Raw genomic sequence first — 23,781 nt, 5'->3', positions numbered from 1 at the left:
TGGGTACCAATTGGGATCTGAGCATCCTTCATCCTTACTTGCATCCCGGGTACCACTCTCCATCCCTCTGAGCATCCTTCCTCCTTCTCTCCATCCCTCTCCGCATCCCGGGTACCAGAGCATCTCCCTGGGTACCAATTGGGAGCAGAGCATCTTTGCCTCCTTCCCTGCATCCCTTTTCCATCTTTGGGTACCAATTTCGACCAGAGCATCCTTCCTCCTTCTCCGCATCCCGGGTACCAATTTGGACCTGAGCATCTTTCCATCCTTCATCTCAGCATCTTTGGGTACCAATTTGAGCATCTTTTCCTGCCCTCTCAACCTCCTGGGTACCAATTTTGACCAGAGTATCCTTCCTCCTTCCCTGCATCCCTCTCAGCATCTTTGGGTACCAATTGGTACCTGAGCATCTTTCCCTCCTTCCTCCTTCCCTGCATCCCTCTCAGCATCTTTGGGTACCAATTGGTACCTGAGCATCTTTCCCTCCTTCATCCTTCCCTGCATCCCTCTCAACCTCCTGGGTACCAGAGCATCTCCCTGGGTACCAATTGGTACCTGAGCATCTTTCCCTCCTTCCTCCTTCCCTGCATCCCTCTCAACTCCTGGGTACCAGAGCATCTCCCTGGGTACCAATTGGTACCTGAGCATCTTTCCCTCCTTCATCCTTCCCTGCATCCTTCTCAACTCCTGGGTACCAGAGCATCTCCCTGGGTACCAATTGGTACCTGAGCATCTTTCCCTCCTTCATCCTTCCCTGCATCCTTCTCAACTCCTGGGTACCAGAGCATCTCCCTGGGTACCAATTGGTACCTGAGCATCTTTCCCTCCTTCATCCTTCCCTGCATCTCTGGGTACCAATTGGTACCTGAGCATCTTTCCCTCCTTCCTCCTCCCCTGCATCCCTCTCAGCATCTCTGGGTACCAATTGGTACCTGAGCATCTTTCCCTCCTTCCTCCTTCCCTGCATCCCTCTCAGCATCTCTGGGTACCAATTGGAGCATCTTTCCAGGCCTCCTCAGCCAATCGGATCGCAGGGAAGCTTCCGGCTAGCTTGGAGGGAAACTACGAGGAGCGTCGCCTCTCGAACTCGGCGCCCGATTGATCGATTGGTTGATTGACAGGTGAGAAGGGAAGGGGATCCCACCAGGTCATCCCAAGTGACCACAAATTGATGGAGAATGATTGACAGGGGAGAAGGATGGAAGATGGAGAGTGATTGACAGGGGAGAAGGATGGAAGATTGAGAATGATTGACAGGGGAGGGCTAGGGTGATTGACAACATATGGAGAGTGATTGACAAGATGGAGAGTGATTGACAGGGGAGAAGGATGGAAGGCGGAGAATGATTGACAGCATATGGAGAATGATTGACAGGAGGGAATGATGGAAGATGGAGAATGATTGACAGGGGAGAAGGATGGAAGATGGAGAATGATTGACAGGAGAGAAGGATGGAAGATGGAGAATGATTGACAGGAGGGAATGATGGAAGATGGAGAATGATTGACAGGGGAGAAGGATGGAAGATGGAGAATGATTGACAGGAGGGAATGATGGAAGATGGAGAATGATTGACAGGGGAGAAGGATGGACGATGGAGAATGATTGACAGGGGAGAAGGATGGAAGGCGGAGAATGATTGACAGGGGAGGGCTAGGGTGATTGACAGCATATGGAGAATGATTGACAGGAGGGAATGATGGAAGATGGAGAATGATTGACAGGGGAGAAGGATGGAAAATGGATAATGATTGACAGGAAGAAATGATGGAAGATGGAGAATGATTGACAGGGGAGGGCTAGGGTGATTGACAGCATATGGAGAGTGATTGACAGCATATGGAGAGTGATTGACAAGATGGAGAATGATTGACAGGAGAGAAGGAATGAAGACGGAGAATGATTGACGGGAGAATGATTGACAGGGGAGAAGGATGGAAGATGGAGAATGATTGACAGGAGAGAAGAATGGAAGATGGAGAGTGATTGACAGGGGAGAAGGATGGAAGATGGAGAATGATTGACAGGGGAGGGCTAGGGTGATTGACAGCATATGGAGAGTGATTGACAAGATGGAGAGTGATTGACAGGGGAGAAGGATGGGAGAATGATTGACAGGAGAGAAGGATGGAAGACGGAGAATGATTGACGGGAGAATGATTGACAGGGGAGAAGGATGGAAGATGGAGAATGATTGACAGGGGAGAAGGATGGAAGATGGAGAATGATGGACAGGGAGAAGGATGTAAGATGGAGAATGATTGACAGGGGAGAAGGATGGAAGATGGAGAATGATTGACAGGGGAGAAGGATGGAAGATGGAGAATGATTGACAGGAGGGAATGATGGAAGATGGAGAATGATTGACAGGGGAGAAGGATGGAAGATGGAGAATGATTGACAGGGGAGAAGGATGGAAGATGGAGAATGATTGACAGGGGAGAAGGATGGAAGATGGAGAATGATTGACAGGAGGGAATGATGGAAAATGGAGAATGATTGACAGGAGGAAATGATGGAAGATGGAGAATGATTGACAGGGGAGAAGGATGGAAGATGGAGAATGATTGACAGGGGAGAAGGATGGAAGATGGAGAATGATTGACAGGGGAGAAGGATGGAAGATGGAGAATGATTGACAGGGGAGAAGGATGGAAGATGGAGAATGATTGACAGGGGAGAAGGATGGAAGATGGAGAATGATTGACAGGGGAGAAGGATGGAAGATGGAGAATGATTGACAGGGGAGAAGGATGGAAGATGGAGAATGATTGACAGGGGAGAAGGATGGAAGATGGAGAATGATTGACAGGAGAGAAGGATGGAAGATGGAGAATGATTGACAGGGGAGAAGGATGGAAGATGGAGAATGATTGACAGGGGAGAAGGATGGAAGATGGAGAATGATTGACAGGAGAGAAGGATGGAAGATGGAGAATGATTGACAGGGGAGAAGGATGGAAGATGGAGAATGATTGACAGGGGAGTAGGATGGAAGATGGAGAATGATTGACAGGAGAGAATGATGGAAGATGGAGAATGATTGACAGGGGAGAAGGATGGAAGATGGAGAGTGATTGACGGGAGAAGGATGGAGGATGGAGAATGATTGACAGGGGAGAAGGATGGAAGATGGAGAGTGATTGACAGGAGAGAAGGATGGAAGACGGAGAATGATTGACGGGAGAAGGATGGAGGATGGAGAATGATTGGCAGGGGAGAAGGATGGAAGATGGAGAGTGATTGACAGGGGAGAATGATGGAGGATGGAGAATGATTGACAGGGGAGAAGGATGGAAGATGGAGAGTGATTGACAGGGGAGAAGGATGGAAGATGGAGAATGATTGACAGGGGAGGGCTAGGGTGATTGACAGCATATGGAGAGTGATTGACAGCATATGGAGAGTGATTGACAAGATGGAGAATGATTGACAGGAGAGAAGGAATGAAGACGGAGAATGATTGACAGGGGAGAATGATGGAAGATGGAGAATGATTGACAGGAGGGAATGATGGAAAATGGAGAATGATTGACAGGAGGGAATGATGGAAGATGGAGAATGATTGACAGGGGAGAAGGATGGAAGATGGAGAATGATTGACAGGAGAGAAGAATGGAAGATGGAGAATGATTGACAGGGGAGAATGATGGAAGATGGAGAATGATTGACAGGAGAGAAGGATGGAAGATGGAGAATGATTGACAGGGGAGGGCTAGGGTGATTGACATCATATGGAGAGTGATTGACAAGATGGAGAGTGATTGACTGGGGAGAAGGCTGGAAGATGGAGAATGATTGACAGGAGAGAAGGATGGAAGACGGAGAATGATTGACGGGAGAATGATTGACAGGGGAGAAGGATGGAAGATGGAGAATGATTGACAGGGGAGAAGGATGGAAGATGGAGAATGATTGACAGGAGAGAAGGATGGAAGACGGAGAATGATTGACGGGAGAATGATTGACAGGGGAGAAGGATGGAAGATGGAGAATGATTGACAGGGGAGAAGGATGGAAGATGGAGAATGATTGACAGGGGAGGGCTAGGGTGATTGACAGCATATGGAGAGTGATTGACAGGGGAGAAGGATGGAAGATGGAGAATGATTGACAGGAGTGAAGGATGGAAGATGGAGAATGATTGACAGGGGAGGGCTAGGGTGATTGACAGCATATGGAGAGTGATTGACAAGATGGAGAGTGATTGACAGGGGAGAAGGATGGAAGATGGAGAATGATTGACAGGAGAGAAGTATGGAAGACGGAGAATGATTGACGGGAGAATGATTGACAGGGGAGAAGGATGGAAGATGGAGAATGATTGACAGGGGAGGGCTAGGGTGATTGACAGCATATGGAGAGTGATTGACAAGATGTAGAATGATTGACAGGGGAGAAGGATGGAAGATGGAGAATGATTGACAGGAGAGAAGGATGGAAGACGGAGAATGATTGACAGGAGAATAATTGACAGGGGAGAAGGATGGAAGATGGAGAATGATTGACAGGAGAGAAGGATGGAAGACGGAGAATGATTGACAGGGGAGAAGGGTGGAAGATGGAGAATGATTGACAGGGGAGAAGGATGGAAGATGGAGAGTGATTGACAGGGGAGAAGGGTGGAAGATGGAGAATGATTGACAGGGGAGAAGGATGGAAGATGGAGAGTGATTGACAGGGGAGAAGGATGGAAGATGGAGAATGATGGACAGGGAGAAGGATGTAAGATGGAGAATGATTGACAGGGAAGAATGATGGAAGATGGAGAATGATTGACAGGGGAGAAGGATGGAAGATGGAGAATGATTGACAGGAGGGAATGATGGAAGATGGAGAATGATTGACAGGGGAGAAGGATGGAAGATGGAGAATGATAGACAGGGGAGAAGGATGGACGATGGAGAATGATTGACAGGGAAGAATGATGGAAGATGGAGAATGATTGACAGGAGGGAAGGATGGAAGATGGAGAATGATTGACAGGGGAGAAGGATGGAAGATGGAGAATGATTGACAGGGGAGAAGGATGGAAGATGGAGAATGATTGACAGGGGAGGGCTAGGGTGATTGCCACATATGGAGAGTGATTGACAGGATGGAGAGTGATTGACAGGGGAGAAGGCTGGAAGATTGACAGGGGAGAAGGCTTGACAGGGGAAACCACGCCCACTTCCTGCCCGGAGAGGAAGTGGCTTGGCAGAGTCCTCTCTAGCCCTTTCCTCCCCGTTGCTCTGCTTCCCCTTCCAGGCGCCGAGTGCGAAGGATCCCAACTCCTAGCTTTCTGCTTGCGGGGAAAAGGCGCCATCCTGACTCCCTGGCTCCAGGTGGGTCGTTTCGCGGGTTCCTTTCGTTATTAAATCCTCGGGGTATTTTGATTTTGGTGGAAATTAAAATTTATGTATATTATATTATATTATATAATATAATATTATTTTATTTTATTTTATTTTATTTTATTTTATTTTATTTTATTAATTATATTATATATTATATACATAACATACATTATGTATTATGTATATCATATATATTATGTACATTCAATTTAAATTATAAAGTATAAAATTCAATTACAGTATGTATTATGTATATTATATTATATTATTTTATTTTATTAATTATATTATATATTATATTATATTATATACATAACATACATTATGTATTATGTATATCATTCAATTACAGTATGTATTATGTATATTATATTATATTATATTATATTATATTATATTATATTATATATTATATTATATACATAACATACATTATGTATTATGTATATCATACATATTATGTACATTCAATTTAAATTATAAAGTATAAAATTCAATTACAGTATGTATTATGTATATTATTTTATTTTATTTTATTTTATTAATTATATTTTATATTATATACATAACATATATTACGTATTATGTATATCATATATATTATGTACATTCAATTTAAATTATAAAGTATAAAATTCAATTACAGTATGTATTATGTATATTATTTTATTTTATTTTATTTTATTAATTATATTATATATTATATTATATACATGACATATATTACGTATTATGTATATCATATATATTATGTACATTCAATTTAAATTATAAAGTATAAAATTCAATTACAGTATGTATTATGTATATAATATTATATTATATTATTTTATTTTATTAATTATATTATATATTACATTATATACATAACATACATTATGTATTATGTATATCATATATATTATGTACATTCAATTTAAATTATAAAGTATAAAATTCAATTACAGTATGTATTATGTATATTATATTATTTTATTTTATTTTACTAATTATATTATATATTATATTATATACATAGCATATATTACGTATTATGTATATCATATATATTATGTACATTCAATTTAAATTATAAAGTATAAAATTCAATCACAGTATGTATTATGTATATTATATTATTTTATTTTATTAATTATATTATATATTATATTATATACATAACATACATTATGTATTATGTATATCATATATATTATGTACATTCAATTTAAATTATAAAGTATAAAATTCAATCACAGTATGTATTATGTATATTATATTATATTGTATTATATTATCCCTCTAGGACCCTAGAACTCTATGGAAACGCATGCCGCCAAAAAGGGGGGGGAAGCCCCTCTAGGCTTCTACAACTCTATGGCCATGCATGCTCTTAAAAAAAACGGGAGAAGAAATGAGCTTCCTTCGTATGCAAAACCCCCTCTAGGATTTTAGAACTCTATGGAAATACATGAGGGGGGAGAGAGGTTTATTTGCATGGGGGGGGGATTCCCCTCTAGGATTCTAGAACTCTATGGAAATACATGGGGGGGGGGAGAGGTTTATTTGCATGGGGGGGGATTCCCCTCTAGGATTCTAGAACTCTGTGGAAATAAATATTGTAAAGAATGAAACTTTCCTCACATGGAAAATCCCCTCTAGGCTTCCATAACTCTATGGAAATGCATGCTGTAAAAAAAAATGGGGGGGGGGAATCCCCTCTAGGCTTTTAGAACTCCATGGGCAGGCATGCTATTAAAAAAGAGGAAAAATCCTCTCTAGGATCCTAGAACTCTATGGAAATGCATTCTGTCCGGGGGGTGGGGAATCTTCTCTAGGATCCTAGAACTCTATGGAAATGCATTCTGTCCAAAAAGGGGGAAAAATCCTCTCTAGGATCCTAGAACTCTATGGAAATGCATTCTGTCCAGGGGGGGGGGGGGAATCCTCTCTAGGATCCTAGAACTCTATGGAAATGCATTCTGTCCAAAAAGGAAAAATCCTCTCTAGGCTTCCATAACTCTATGGAAATGCATTCTGTCCAAAGGCGGGGGGATCCTCTCTAGGATCCTAGAACTCTATGGAAATGCATTCTGTCCAAAAAGGAAAAATCCTCTCTAGGATCCTAGAACTCTATGGAAATGCATTCTGTCCAAAAAGGAAAAATCCTCTCTAGGATCCTAGAACTCTATGGAAATGCATTTGGTCAAGGGGGGGGATCCTCTCTAGGATCCTAGAACTCTATGGAAATGCATTCTGTCCGGGGGGGGGGGAATCCTCTCTAGGATCCTAGAACTCTATGGAAATGCATTCTGTCCAAAAAGGAAAAATCCCCTCTAGGATCCTAGAACTCTATGGAAATGCATTCTGTCCAAAAAGGAAAAATCCTCTCTAGGATCCTAGAACTCTATGGAAATGCATTCTGTCCAAAAAGGAAAAATCCTCTCTAGGATCCTAGAACTCTATGGAAATGCATTCTGTCCCGGGGGGGGGGATCCTCTCTAGGATCCTAGAACTCTATGGAAATGCATTCTGTCCAAAAAGGAAAAATCCTCTCTAGGATCCTAGAACTCTATGGAAATGCATTCTGTCCAAAAAGGAAAAATCCTCTTTAGGATCCTAGAACTCTATGGAAATGCAATCTGTCCAAAAGGGGGGGGGGGGAATCCTCTCTAGGATCCTAGAACTCTATGGAAATGCAATCTGTCCAAAAAAGAAAAAAAAATCCCTTCTAGGCTTCTAGAACTCTATGGTAAGCTTTCCTTGCATGGAAAATCCCTTCTAGGCTTCCAGACCTCTATGGCAATGCAAGCTCTTCCAAACAGGAAACGAAATCAGCTTCCCTCGCCTGCAAAAAAAAAATCCCCTCTAGGATCCCAGAGCTCTATGGCATGTCGGGAAACGAATGCGAATTTCCTAGAACTCTATGGCCTGTCGGGAAACGGGTTCGAATCTCGCTGTCCCCTCTAGCCTTTCTCTCTCTCTGTTTCCTCCCCCAGGTCCTCCCGCCATCATCCCTTCCTTCCCGCCCCCAGGAGGATGCGTCCCCGGGCCCGCCTCAAAAGCCCCACTTCCTCTTCCTGCCCCGCCTCCCGACGTTAGCCAGGTGACCGCCCTCCTCATGTCCTGCCTCAAGGGCCCGCCGGGGCCCCACAGGAAGTTCCACGAGCTCAACAGGAAGTTCCCCAACGAGGACCTCCTGGCCAACAGGAAGTTCAACGAGGCCAACAGGAAGTTCCCCGCCAGCGAGGTCATCGCCAGCGACGTCTTCTCCAACAGGAAGTTCCCCGAGCTGAACAGGAAGTTCCCCCCCAACGACGTCCTCGCCAACAGGAAGTTCCCCCCCAACGACGTCCTCCCCAACAGGAAGTTCAACGAGGCCCACGACCTCCTCCCCAACAGGAAGTTCCCCGAACTCCACAGGAAGTTCCCCCCCAGCGATGCCCTCCCCGCCGACCTCCTCCCCAACAGGAAGTTCCCCCCCAACGACGTCCTCCCCAACAACAGGAAGTTCAACCAGGCCCATGACCTCCTCTCCAACAGGAAGTTCCCCCCCAACGACCTAATCTCCAACAGGAAGTTCCACGAGGCCCACGACCTCCTCCCCAACAGGAAGTCCTCCCCCAACGACGTAATCTCCAACAGGAAGTTCCACGAGGCCCACGACCTCCTCCCCAACAGGAAGTCCTCCCCCAACGACCTAATCTCCAACAGGAAGTTCCACGAGGCCCACGACCTCCTCCCCAACAGGAAGTTCCCCCCCAACGACCTAATCTCCAACAGGAAGTTCCACGAGGCCCACGACCTCCTCCCCCACAGGAAGCCCCCCCCCAACGCAGCCCTCGCCCACGACAGGAAGTTCCCCGAGCTCCACAGGAAGTTCCCCCCTGCCGAGGTCATCGCCAACGAGGGCGTGGCCCAGCCCCTGGCCTCGAACCCGGGGCCGGCCCACTTCCCGGGGGGCCGGGTGATCGCCAACCAATACGCTCTGCCCGCCAGTCCTCCCGGCGCCGAATCCCTAGAGTGCCCCACCTGCGGCCACGCCTACAACTCCGCCCACAAGAGGCCCCGCCTCCTCTCCTGCCTCCACTCGGTTTGTGAGGAATGTCTGCAGATCCTCTACCAATCGTGTCCCAAGTACAAGTTCATTTCCTGCCCCTCGTGCAAACGTGAAACGGTCCTTTTCACCGACTACGGATTGGCCGCCCTGGCCGTCAACACCCGCCTCCTGGCCCGCCTCCCCCAGGCCGAGCCGGCCAATCGGAACCCGCCGCCGCCGCCGCCCTGGGAAGCAGAGAGAGGCTGCTATCAGAGCTTCCGGCAGTATTGCGGGGCGGCCTGCAATTGCCGGGTGAGGAATCCGGTGGCTTCCTGCGCTGTCATGTGACTCGAACCCGGGACCCGGGACATGGACTCGAACCTGTCGAATTTCCCCCAGGGTTTCTGCGCTGTCATGTGACTCGAACCCGGGACCCGGGGCATGGACTCGAACCCATCGAATTTCCCCCAGGGTTTCTGCGCCATCATGTGACTTGAACCCGGGACATGGGAGGCCGGAATGGGACCTGTCATGTGATTCGAACCCGGAGCCCGGGACCCTGTCATGGGACTTGAACCCGGGACATGGGAGGCCAGAATGGGATTTGAACTCGGAGCCCACAACCACATAAGGTGATTTGAACCCGCAACCTGGCACCCGGGAGCCCTTCATGTGACTTGAACCCGGAGCCTGGAAGCCCATCATGGGACTTGAACCCGGGACATGGGAGGCCGGAATGTGATTCGAACCCGGAGCCCGGGACCCTGTCATGGGACTTGAACCCGGGACATGGGAGGCCAGAATGGGACCCGTCATGTGATTCGAACCCGGAGCCCGGGACCCTGTCATGGGACTTGAACCCGGGAGGCTGGAGTGAAATTCGAACCCAGAGCCTAGAAGCCCGTCATGGGACTTGAACCCGGGACATGGGAGGCCGGAATGGGACCTGTCATGTGATTCGAACCCAAGACCTGGGAGCCCATCATGTGACTTGAACCCGGAGCCTGGAAGCCCATCATGTGATTCGAACCCAAGACCTGGGAGCCCATCATGTGACTTGAACCCGGAGCCTGGAAGCCCGTCATTTGATTCGAACCCAAGACCTGGGAGCCCATCATGTGACTAACCCTCATCATGTGATTCGAACCCAGAGCCTGGAAGCCCATCATGGGACTTGAACCCGGGACGTGGGAGGCCAGAATGGGACCCGTCATGCGATTCGAACCCGTATCCCAAGTACAAGTTCATTTCCTGCCCCTCGTGCAAACGGGAAACGGTCCTCTTCACCGACTACGGATTGGCCGCCCTGGCCGTCAACACCCGCCTCCTGGCCCGCCTCCCCCAGGCCGAGCCGGCCAATCGGAACCCGCCGCCGCCGCCGCCCTGGGAAGCCGAGAGAGGCTGCTATCAGAGCTTCCGGCAGTATTGCGGGGCGGCCTGCAATTGCCGGGTGAGGAATCCGGTGGCTTCCTGCGCTGTCATGTGATTCGAACCCGGGACCCGGGACGTGGACTCGAACCCGTCGAATTTTCCCCAGGGTTTCTGCGCTGTCATGTGACTCGAACCCGGGACCCAGGACATGGACTCGAACCTGTCGAATTTCCCCCAGGGTTTCTGCGCTGTCATGTGACTCGAACCCGGGACCCACGACCCTGTCGATTCCTGCACCGTCATGGGACTCGAACCCGGGAGGCTGGAGTGGAATTCGAAACCAGAGCCTGGAAGCCCGGGACATGGGAGGCCGGAATGGGACCTGTCATGTGATTCGAACCCGGAGCCTGGAAGCCCGTCATGTGACTTGAACCCGGGACGTGGGAGGCCAGAATGCGACCCGTCATGTGATTCGAACCCGGAGCCTGGAAGCCCGTCATGTGACTTGAACCCGGGACATGGGAGGCCGGAATGGGACCTGTCATGTGATTCGAACCCGGAGCCTGGAAGCCCGTCGTGTGACTTGAACCCGGGACATGGGAGGCCGGAATGGGACCTGTCATGTGATTCGAACCCGGAGCCTGGAAGCCCGTCATGTGACTTGAACCCGGGACATGGGAGGCCAGAATGGGACCTGTCATGTGATTTGAACCCAGAACCTGGCAGCCCGTCATGTGACTCGAACCCGGGACATGGGAGGCCGGAATGGGACCCGTCATGTGATTCGAACCAGGAGCCCGGGACCCTGTCATGGGACTTGAACCCGGGACATGGGAGCCCACAACCACATCATGTGATTTGAACCCGCAACCTGGCACCCGGGAGCCCTTCATGTGACTTGAACCCGGAGCATGGAAGCCCATCATGTGATTCGAACCCAAGACCTGGGAGCCCGTCATGTGACTAACCCGCACCCAGTCATGTGATTCGAACCCGCATCCCAAGTCCAAGTTCATTTCCTGCCCCTCGTGCAAACGGGAAACGGTCCTCTTCACCGACTACGGATTGGCCGCCCTGGCCGTCAACACCCGCCTCCTGGCCCGCCTCCCCCAGGCCGAGCCGGCCAATCGGAACCCGCCGCCGCCGCCCTGGGAAGCAGAGAGAGGCTGCTATCAGAGCTTCCGGGTGAGGAATCCGGTGGCTTCCTGCGCTGTCATGTGACTCGAACCCGGGACGTGGACTCGAACCCGTCGAATTTCCCCCGGGGTTTCTGCGCTGTCATGTGACTCGAACCCGGGACCAGGGACCCTGCCAATTCCTGCACCGTCATGAGACTCGAACCCGGGAGGCTGGAGTGGAATTCGAACCCAGAGCCTGGAAGCCCATCATGTGACTTGAACCCGGGACATGGGAGGCCAGAATGGGACCTGTCATGTGATTCGAACCCGGAGCCTGGAAGCCCGTCATGTGATTTGAACCCGGGACATGGACTCGAACCCGTCAAATTTCCCCCAGGGTTTCTGCACCGTCATGGGACTTGAACCCGGGAGGCTGGAGTGGAATTCGAACCCAGAGCCTGGAAGCCCATCGTGTGACTTGAACCCGGGACATGGGAGGCCGGAATGAGACCCGTCATGTGATTCGAATCCGGAGCCTGGAAGCCCATCGTGTGACTTGAACCCGGGACATGGGAGGCCGGAATGGGACCCGTCATGTGATCATCATGTGATTTGAACCCGCAAGCTGGCACCCGGGAGCCCGTCATGTGACTTGAACCCGGAGCATGGAAGCCCATCATGTGACTTGAACCCGGGACATGGGAGGCCGGAATGGGACCTGTCATGTGATTTGACCCCGGAGCCTGGAAGCCCATCATGTGACTTGAACCCGAGACATGGGAGGCCAGAATGGGACCCGTCATGTGATTCGAACCCGGAGCCCGGGACCCTGTCATGGGACTTGAACCCGGGACATGGGAGGCCAGAATGGGATTTGAACTCGGAGCCCACAACCACATCATGTGATTTGAACCCGCAACCTGGCACCCGGGAGCCCTTCATGTGACTTGAACCCGGAGCATGGAAGCCCGTCATGTGACTTGAACCCGGGACATGGGAGGCCAGAATGGGACCCGTCATGTGATTCGAACCCGGAGCCCGGGGCATGGACTCGAACCCGGGACCAGGGACCCCGCCAATTCCTGCACCGTCATGGGACTCGAACCCGGGAGGCTGGGATATTGACTCGAACCCGGGACACAGGACCCGTCGAACTTCCCCCGGGGTTACTGCACTGTCACGTGACTCGAACCCGGGACACAGACTCGAACCCAGGACCTGGGAGCCCGTTGTCTCCTGCACTGCCATGGTTCTCGAACCCGTGACCCTTGGAATTTCCCCCGGGTTTCCTGCACCATTGTGTGACTCGAACCCAGGACCCGGGACATGGACTCGAACCCGGGACACAGGACTTGTCGAATTTCCCCCAGGATTCGAATTTCCCCAGGATTCGAACCCAGAGCCCGGAAGCCCGTCATGGGACTCGAACCCGGGACCTGCAAGCCCAGAAGGGGACTCGAACCCGCGACCGTCATGGGACTCGATCCCAGGATCGGGGACATGGACTCGAACCCGGGACCTGGGAGCCCGTTGTCTCCTGCACCACCATGGTTCTCGAACCCGTGACCCTTCGAATTTTCCCCGGGGTTTCTGCACCGTCACGTGACTTGAACCCGGGAGCTGCAACCCCAGAAGGGGATTCTGTCCTGGGCCTGGAACCCGGGAGGCCGGAGTGGGATTCGAACCCAGAGCCTGGAAGCCCGTCATGTGACTTGAACCCGGGACGTGGGAGGCCAGAATGGGACCCGTCATGTGATTCGAACCCGGAGCCTGGAAGCCCATCATGTGACTTGAACCCGGGACATGGGAGGCCAGAATGGGACCTGTCATGTGATTCGAACCCGGAGCCTGGAAGCCCGTCATGTGACTTGAACCCGGGACCTGGGAGCCCGTGGTCTCCTGCGCCACCATGATTCTCGAACCCGGGACACGTCGGATTCCCCCCAGGCTTTCTGCACCATCACGTGACTTGAACCCGGGAGCTGCAACCCCAGAAGCGGACTCGAACCCAGGACCAGTGGGATTTCCCCCGGCTTCCCTGCGCCATTGTGTGACTCGAACCCGGGACCCTGTCAATTCCTGCACCGACATGGGACTCGAACCCGGGACCCTGTCATGGGCCTGGAACCCGGGAGGCCGGAGTGGGATTCGAACCCAGAGCCTGGAAGCCCATCATGTGACTCGAACCCAGGACATGGGAGCCCGTGGTCTCCTGCACCGCCATGGTTCTCGAACCCGTGACCCTTCGAATTTCCCCCCGGGGTTACTGCACTGTCATGGGACTCGAACCCGGGACCCGTCGGATTTCCCCCGGCTTTCCTGCGCCATTGTGTGACTTGAACCCAGGACCCAGGATATGGACTCGAACCCGGGACACAGGACCCGTCGGATTTCCACCCAGGGTTTCTGGGAATCGAACCCGCAACCTGGGACCTGGAAGAACGTCATGTGATTCGAACCCGGGGCCGGGAACCCGTCATCTAATTGGGTGCCAGGACTCCGTCATGTGATTCGAACCCAGGACACGGGAGCCCATCATGGGATTCGAACCCGGAGCCCGGAAGAAGGTCATGGGACTCGAACCCGGGACCTTGCCATGTGACTTGAACCCTCCACCCGGGAGCCCATCATGGGATTCGAACCCGGGCAGGTTACGGACGGAGCTCTGTGATTGGAGGATTTGCCAGCACCGAGCTCTGTGATTGGACGATTTGGGCCTCTGTCGCCGGGCAGATTACGGACGATGCCCGACGGAGCTCTGTGATTAGACGATTTCAAGGCTCTGTTGCCGGGCAGATTACGGACGTCGCTTGACGGAGCTTTCTGATTGGATGATTTCAAGGCTCTGTTGCCGAGCAGATGACGGACGGAGCTCTGTGATTGGACGATTTGCCAGCACCGTTCAACGGGACTCTCTCATTGGACTTTTTCCGGGCTCCGTGATTGGACGATTTGGAGCTCTGTCGCCGGGCAGATTACGGACATCGCTTGACGGAGCTTTGTGATTGGATGATTTCGAGGCTCTGTTGCCGGGCAGATTACGGACGTCGCTTGACGGAGCTTTATGATTGGATGATTTCAAGGCTCTGTTGCCGGGCAGATGACGGACGGAGCTCTGTGATTGGACGATTTGCCATCACCGTTCCACAGGACTCTCTCATTGGACTTTTTCCGGGCTCTGTGATTGGACGAATTCAAGGCTCTGTTGCCGGGCAGATTACGGACGTCGCTTGACGGAGCTTTGTGATTGGATGATTTCAAGACTCTGTTGCCGGGCAGATTACGGACATCGCCCAACGGCACTCTGTGATTGGACGATTTCAAGGCCCTGTTGCCGGGCAGATGACAGACGTCACCCCACGGAGCGCTGTGATTGGACGACTTCAAGACCCTGTTGCCGGGCAGATTACGGACGTCGCCCCACGGAGCTCTGTGATTGGACGTTCTCCAGGCTCCGCCCAATGGGACTCTTGTCATTGGACGATTCTGGGCTCTGTTGCCGGGCGGTTTCCAGGCTCCACCCAACGTACCTCCCTGATTGGACGATTTCCAGGCTCCGCCCAACGGGACTCTGCCATTGGACTATTGAGAGACGATTTCCCCCTTCCGGCCAACGGGCCTCTCTGATTGGACGATTGAGAGGAATTGGGGGGGGGGCAAAAGGGGGCGGAGCTAGAGTAGGAAGGGACCCCTCTAGGTCCTCCAGCACCTTATTAGGGGGTCATAGAGAGGCAAGGGACCCCTCTAGGAAATCCAGGGATCATAGAGAGAGGAGGGTCCCCTCCAGGTCCTCCAGCCTGACCCTCTTGCAAAGGATCATAGAGAGAGAAGGGACCTCTCTAGGACATCCAGCCTGACCCCCTTGGCAGCGGTTAGACCATAGAGAGGGAAGGCACAGTTATTAGGGGATCATAGAGAGGGAATGCCCAGAGTCCTAGAAGGCTCGAGCCAGAGGGGAACCCTCCAGGTCATCCAGCCTGACCCCCTTGCAAGAGACCATAGAGAGGGAAGGGGCCTCTCTAGGTCCTCCAGACTTTTGTTAGGGGATCATAGAGAAGGGACCTCTCTAGGACATCCAGCCTGACCCCCCCTGCAAGGGATCATAGAGAAAGGAACTCTCTAGGACACCCAGCGATCATAGAGAGGGAAGGGCCCCCTCCAGGTCATCCAGCCTGACCCCCTTGCAAGGGGCTATTAGGGGACCATAGAGAGGGAAGGAACCTCTCTAGGACATCCAGGCATTTCTGAGAGGATCATAGAGAGGGAACGGACCCTCTTGCAAAGGGATCATAGAGAGGGTAGGGACCTCTCTAGGACCTCCAGCATGTTATTTGGGGATCATAGAGAAGGAAGGGACCTCTCCAGGTCATCCAGCCTGACCCCCTTGCAAAGGATCATAGAGAGGGAAGGGACCTCTCTAGGACATCCAGCCTGACCCCCTTGCAAGGGGCTATTAGGGGACCATAGAGAGGGAAGGAACCTCTCTAGGACATCCAGGCATTTCTGAGAGGGTCATAGAGAGGGAAGGGACCCTCTTGCAAAGGATCATAGAGAGGGTAGGGACCTCTCTAGGACCTCCAGCATGTTATTTGGGGATCATAGAGAAGGAAGGGACCTCTCCAGGTCATCCAGCCTGACCCCCTTGCAAAGGATCATAGAGAGGGAAGGGACCTCTCTAGGACCTCCAGCCTGACCCCCTTGCAAAGGATCATAGAGAGGGAAGGGACCCCTCTAGGACATCCAGCCGGTTATTAGGGGATCATAGAGAGAGAAGGGACCTCCAGCCCGTTCTTAGGGGATCATAGAGAGGGATGGGACCCCTCCAGGTCCTCCAGCCTGACCCCCTTGCAAGGGATCATAGAGAGGGAAGGGACCTCTCTGGGACATCCAGCACCTTATTACAGTATCATAGAGAGGGGAAGGGACTCCTCCAGGTCATCCAGCCCGACCTCCTTGCAAAGGACCATAGAGAGGGAAGGGACCCCTCCCGGTCCTCCAGCCTGACCCTTCTAGGATTCTTCAGCCCCCCCAATTTCCCATCAAGCTTTACTTCCACTCCAAGCCCGGGTTCAACATCTTCAGGCGGGGACAATCTAGGATTTGAGACCTCTATGGGGAAATTTGGACGCAGAGTGGGACCTCTCTAGGACCTCCAGCCGGTTATGAAGGGATCATAGAGACTGACCCGCCCCATAGAAGCCCCTCTAGGGCGCCATCTTGTTCCCCTTCTTGCGAATGCCCTCAATAAAGATATATATATATATATATATATATATTCCTAGAGTGTCTCCTGGTTGTGGGTTCAAGGGAAACCGGGGCGCCTCTGAGCATGTGCAGAGCGCACCCTTCTCGGGATTGGAGGAGGGCCTGGATTGAGAGCCAATCAGACGGATCGATAATCGATCACATGGGGACAGATTGATAATCAATCACACAGGGATGGATTGGTAATCAATAATACGTAGATGGATTGATAATCAATGACACGTCGATGGATCGATAATCGATCACATGGGGACGGATTGATAATCAATCACACAGGGATGGATAGGTAATCAATAATATGTAGATGGATTGATAATCAATGACACGTCAAAGGGTCGATAATCGATCACATGGGGCCGGGTTGGTAATCAATCACACAGGGATGGATTGATAATCAACAACACGGAGATGGATTGACAATCAATGACACGTCGATGGATCGATAATCAATGACACATCAATGGATCGATAATTGATCACATGGGGCTGGATTGGTAATCACACAGGGATGGATAGGTAATCAATAATATGTAGATGGATTGATAATCAATGACACGTCAAAGGGTCGATAATCGATCACATGGGGCCGGGTTGGTAATCAATCACACAGGGATGGATTGGTAATCAATAATACGTAGATGGATCGATAATCAATGACACATCAATGGATCGATAATCGATCACATGGGGCTGGATTGGTAATCACACAGGGATGGATAGGTAATCAATAATATGTAGATGGATTGATAATCAATGACACGTCAAAGGGTCGATAATCGATCACATGGGGCCGGGTTGGTAATCAATCACACAGGGATGGATTGATAATCAATAACACGTAGATGGATTGATAATCAATGAGACGTCGATGGATCGATAATCAATGACACATCAATGGATCAATAATCGATCACATGGATAATCGATGACACATCAATGGATCAATAATCAATCACATGGATAATCGATGACACATCAATGGATCCATAATCGATCACATGGGGCTGGATTGGTAATCACACAGGGATGGATAGGTAATCAATAATATGTAGATGGATTGATAGATAATCAATGACAGACGCTGTATCAATAACCAATAACATGGGGCCAGATCTAAGTATTTAAATGATGTATTGGATCGATAATCAATCACGCAGTGCTGGATCGATAGCCAATCACATGGGGCTGGATTGATAACCAATAAGGTGGGACTGGATCAATAACCAATAACACAGGGCTGGATCGATAATCACGCAGGGCTGGATCGATAACCAATAAGGTAGGGCTGGATCTATAATCAATCACACAGGGCTGGATCGATAATCACGCAGGGCTGGATCAATATCCAATACCATGGGGCCGGATCAATCACTCAGTATTTAAATGATTTATTGGATTGATAATCAATCACACAGGGCTGGATTGATAAGGTGGGACTGGATCGATAATCAATGACACGGAGCTGGATCGATAACCAATCACATGGGGCTGGATTGATAATAAGGTGGCACTGGATCAATAACCAATAACAAGGGCTGGATCGATAATCACGCTGGGCTGGATCAATAACCAATAACATGGGCTGGATTTATAATCAATCACACAGGTCTGGATCGATAGCCAATCACATAGGGCTGGATTGATAATAAGGTGGGACTGGATCAATAACCAATAACAAGGGCTGGATCGATAATCACACAGGGCTGGATCGATAACCAATCACACAGGGCTGGATCAATAATCAATCACATGGTGCTGGATTGATAATAAGGTGGGACTGGATCAATAACCAATAACAAGGGCTGGATCGATAATCACGCTGGGCTGGATTTATAATCAATCACATAGGGCTGGATCGATAACCAATCACATGGGGCTGGATTGATAATCAATAAGGTGGGACTGGATCAATAACCAATAACAAGGGCTGGATCGATAATCACACAGGGCTGGATCGATAACCAATCACACAGGGCTGGATCGATAACCAATCACACGGGGCTGGATTGATAATAAGGTGGGGCTGGATCAATAACCAATAACAAGGGCTGGATCGATAACCAATCACATGGGGCTGGATTGATAATCAATAAGGTGGCACTGGATCAATAACCAATAACACAGAACTGGATCGATAGCCAATCACTTGGGGCTGGAATGATAATAAGGTGGGACTGGATCAATAACCAATAACACAGGGCTGGATCAATAGCCAATAAGGTAGGGCTGGATTGATAATCAATAACACACGGCTGGATCGATAATCACGCAGGACTGGATCAATAACCAATACCATGGGGCCAGATCAATCACTAGGTATTTAAATGATTTATTGGATTGATAATCACACGGGGCTGGATTGAGAATCAATAAGGTGGGGCTGGATCAATAACCAATAACACAGGGCTGGATCAATAATCAATCACGCAGGGCTGGATTGATAATAAGGTGAGACTGGATCAATAACCAAAAACGTAGGGCTGGATTGATAATTACATGGGGCTGGATCAATAACCAATAAAGTATTGATTGATAATCAATCACACAGGGCTGGATCGATAGCCAATCACACGGGGCTGGATTGATAATCAATAAGGTGGGACTGGATCAATAACCAATAACAAGGGCTGGATCGATAATCAATCACGCTGGGCTGGATTGATAACCAATAACATGGGCTGGATTGATAATCAATCACACAGGGCTGGATCAATAGCCAATCACATAGGGCTGGATTGATAATAAGGTGGGACTGGATCAATAACCAATAACAAGGGCTGGATCGATAATCACACAGGGCTGGATTGATAACCAATCACACGGGGCTGGATTGATAATCAATAAGGTGGGACTGGATCAATAACCAATAACAAGGGCTGGATCGATAATCACACAGGGCTGGATCGATAGCCAATCACACGGGGCTGGATTGATAATCAATAAGGTGGGACTGGATCAATAACAAGGGCTGGATCGATAACCAATAAAGTAGGGCTGGATCTATAATCAATCACATGGGGCTGGATTGATAATCAATAAGGTGGGACTGGATCAATAACCAATAAGATGGGGACAGACTAAGTATTTAAATGATGTATTGGATCGATAATCAATCACACAGTGCTGGATCGATAATCAATCGCACGGAGCTGGATCAATAGCCAATAAGGTAGGGCTGGATTGATAATCAATAATATGGGGCCAGATCAGTGTTTTAATGAGGGATTTTAAAGATATCTCATTGGATATTTAATAATAATAATAATAATAATAATAATAATGACATTTTATAAGGGGGACCAGAGGATGGGTATAAATGAAATTAATAATACTAATAATAATAATAATAATAATAATAATGGCATTTTATAAGGGGACCAGAGGATGGGTATAAATGAAATTAATAATACTAATAATAATAATAATAATAATAATAATGGCATTTTATAAGGGGACCAGAGGATGGGTATAAATGAAATTAATAATACTAATATTAATAATAATAATAATAATAATAATAATAATAATAATAATAATAATAATAATGGCATTTTATAAGGGGACCAGAGGATGGGTATAAATGAAATTAATAATACTAATAATAATAATAATAATAATGGCATTTTATAAGGGGACCAGAGGATGGGTATAAATGAAATTAATAATACTAATAATAATAATAATAATAATAATAATAATAATAATAATGGCATTTTATAAGGGGACCAGAGGATGGGTATAAATGAAATTAATAATACTAATAATAATAATAATAATAATAATAATAATAATGGCATTTTATAAGGGGACCAGAGGATGTGTATAAATGAAATTATTATTATTATTAATAATAATAATAATAATAATAATAATAATAATAATAATGACATTTTATAAGGGGGACCAGAGGATTTGTATAAATGAAATTATTATTAATATTAATAATAATAATAATAATAATAATAATAATAATAATAATAATAATGACATTTTATAAGGGGGACCAGAGGATGTGTATAAATGAAATTAATAATAATAATAATAATAATAATAATAATAATAATAATGGCATTTTATAAGGGGACCAGAGGATGTGTATAAATGAAATTATTATTAATAATAATAATAATAATAATAATAATAATAATAATAATAATGACATTTTATAAGGGGGACCAGAGGATGTGTATAAATGAAATTAATATTAATATTAATAATAATAATAATAATAATAATAATAATAATAATAATAATGGCATTTTATAAGGGGACCAGAGGATGGGTATAAATGAAATTAATAATACTAATAATAATAATAATAATAATAATAATAATAATAATAATAATGGCATTTTATAAGGGGACCAGAGGATGGGTATAAATGAAATTAATAATACTAATAATAATAATAATAATAATAATAATAATAATGGCATTTTATAAGGGGACCAGAGGATGTGTATAAATGAAATTAATAATAATAATAATAATAATAATAATAATAATAATAATAATACAAAAGAGACCAAAGACAGGAAGTTGCAGTTTCTGAATCTATTTATTAGGAGAAGGGAGAGACCTCCAAGGACCATAGAGATGTTCTTCTCATTCCTAGAAGAGAAGGAGAAGAGAAGGTGAGGTTTCCGACATGGTCCAACTTGGGAAATGTCCATCAAGATCGACCTGAGATTTCCCAAAATGGGAAATGTCCATCAAGGTAGACTTGGGAAATGTCCATCAATTAGACTTGGGAAATGTCCATCAATTAGACTTGGGAAATGTCCATTAAGGTGAACCTGGGTGATGTCCATCAAGATAGACCTGAGATTTCCCAAAATGAGAAATGTCCATCAAGGTAGACCTGGGAAATGTCCATCAATTAGACTTGGGAAATGTCCATCAATTAGACTTGGGAAATGTCCATTAAAGTGAACCTGGGTGATGTCCATCAAGATAGACCTGAGATTTCCCAAAATGGGAAATGTCCATCAAGGTAGACCTGGGAAATGTCCATCAATTAGACTTGGGAAATGTCCATCAATTAGATTTGGGAAATGTCCATCAAGCTAGACCTGGGAAATGTCCATCAAGGTAGACTTGAGAAATGTCCATCAAGGTAGACTTGGGAAATGTCCATCAATATAGACTTGGGAAATGTCCATCAAGGTGGACCTGGGAAATGTCCATCACTGCAGACTTGGGAAATGTCCATCAATATAGACTTGGGAAATGTCCAAAAGATAGACCTGGGATATGTCCATCAAGATAGACCTGAGATTTCCCAAAATGGGAGATGTCCATCAAGATAGACCTGAGATTTCTCCACCCTGGGAGATGTCCCTCCAGATAGACCTGAGATTTCCCAAACTGGGCAATGTCCATCCCGATCCACCTGACATTCCCCAAAATGGGCAATGTCCATCCAGATAGACCTGACATTTCCCAAAATGGGAAATGTCCATCATGATAGACCTGAGATTTCCCAAAATGGGAAATGTCCATCAAGATAGACCTGAGATTTCTCCACCAAGCCAGACCTGGGAAATGTCCACCAAGATATTTCTCCACCAAGCTAGACCTGGGAAATGTCTATCAAGATAGACCTGAGATTTCCCAAAATGGGAAATGTCCATCAAGACAGACCTGAGATGTTCTCCACCCTGGGAGATGTCCCTCCAGATACTGAGATTTCCCAAAATGGGAAATGTCCATCAAGATAGACCTGGGAAATGTCCATCAAGGTAGACCTGGGAAATGTCCATCAAGATATTTCTCCACCTAGCTAGACCTGGGAAATGTCCATCAAGATAGACTTGGAAAATGTCCATCAAGATAAACCTGAGATTTCCCAAAATGGTAGACTTGGGAAATGTCCATCAAGATATTTCTCCACCTAGCTAGACCTGGGAAATGTCCATCAAGATAAACCTGAGATTTCCCAAAATGGTAGACTTGGGAAATGTCCATCAAGATAAACCTGGGAAATGTCCATCGACTTGGGAAATGTCCATCAAGATTTGTTGGGAAATGTCCATCAAGATAGACTTGGGAAATGTCCATCCAGATAGACTTGGGAAATGTCCATCAAGGTAGACTTGGGAAATGTCCATCAAGGTAGACTTGGGAAATGTCCATCCAGATAGACTTGGGAAATGTCCATCAAGATAGACTTGGGAAATGTCCATCAAGATAGACTTGGGAAATGTCCATCAAGATAGACTTGGGAAATGTCCATCCAGATAGACTTGGGAAATGTCCATCCAGATAGACTTGGGAAATGTCCATCAAGGTAGACTTGGGAAATGTCCATCAAGGTAGACTTGGGAAATGTCCATCAAGATAGACTTGGGAAATGTCCATCAAGGTAGACTTGGGAAATGTCCATCCAGATAGACTTGGGAAATGTCCATCAAGGTAGACTTGGGAAATGTCCATCCAGATAGACTTGGGAAATGTCCATCAAGGTAGACTTGGGAAATGTCCATCAAGATAGACTTGGGAAATGTCCATCCAGATAGACTTGGGAAATGTCCATCCAGATAGACTTGGGAAATGTCCATCAAGGTAGACTTGGGAAATGTCCATCAAGGTAAACTTGGGAAATGTCCATCCAGATAGACTTGGGAAATGTCCATCCAGATAGACTTGGGAAATGTCCATCCAGATAGA

General features: G+C 47.5%; 2 protein-coding genes and 3 long non-coding RNA genes across 5 annotated transcripts in view; 3 read left to right on the top strand and 2 right to left on the bottom strand.

The window, feature by feature from the left end:
* Positions 1–1,071: 1,071 nt before the first annotated feature.
* RNF208 (ring finger protein 208) lies at positions 1,072–9,742 on the top strand. Its single transcript, XM_079996507.1, has 5 exons — positions 1,072–1,121; positions 5,252–5,328; positions 8,319–8,560; positions 8,801–8,812; positions 9,056–9,742. The coding sequence occupies exons 3-5, from the start codon at positions 8,441–8,443 to the stop codon at positions 9,704–9,706; spliced, it is 783 nt and encodes a 260-aa protein (XP_079852633.1). The 5' UTR covers positions 1,072–1,121; positions 5,252–5,328; positions 8,319–8,440; the 3' UTR covers positions 9,707–9,742.
* Positions 9,743–10,408: 666 nt separating this feature from the next.
* Positions 10,409–14,239, top strand: LOC307208448. The gene is made up of 3 exons (XR_013835176.1): positions 10,409–10,865; positions 13,250–13,572; positions 13,736–14,239. It is a non-coding gene; the product is annotated as an uncharacterized lncRNA (long non-coding RNA).
* Positions 12,229–17,083, bottom strand: LOC307208447. Its single transcript, XR_013835175.1, has 7 exons — positions 16,830–17,083; positions 16,379–16,772; positions 16,154–16,278; positions 14,365–15,682; positions 13,671–13,728; positions 12,905–12,960; positions 12,229–12,265 (listed from the first exon to the last, which is right to left on the bottom strand). It is a non-coding gene; the product is annotated as an uncharacterized lncRNA (long non-coding RNA).
* Positions 17,084–21,651: 4,568 nt separating this feature from the next.
* LOC307208444 (extracellular fatty acid-binding protein-like) overlaps positions 21,652–23,781 on the bottom strand; it is a 6,035-nt gene continuing 3,905 nt past the window's right edge. The window contains exon 5 of the mRNA XM_079996505.1: positions 21,652–21,723. Coding sequence (XP_079852631.1) covers positions 21,718–21,723 — 6 coding nt within the window. The 3' untranslated portion in view covers positions 21,652–21,717. The remainder of the gene's footprint in view (positions 21,724–23,781) is intronic.
* LOC307208449 lies at positions 21,762–22,414 on the top strand. The gene is made up of 3 exons (XR_013835177.1): positions 21,762–21,967; positions 22,066–22,105; positions 22,353–22,414. It is a non-coding gene; the product is annotated as an uncharacterized lncRNA (long non-coding RNA).

Source organism: Podarcis cretensis (genome assembly GCF_951804945.1).
Source record: "Podarcis cretensis genome assembly, contig: SCAFFOLD_33, whole genome shotgun sequence".
Lineage (NCBI taxonomy): Eukaryota > Metazoa > Chordata > Lepidosauria > Squamata > Lacertidae > Podarcis > Podarcis cretensis.
This window is presented reverse-complemented; position numbering and strand designations above follow the sequence as displayed.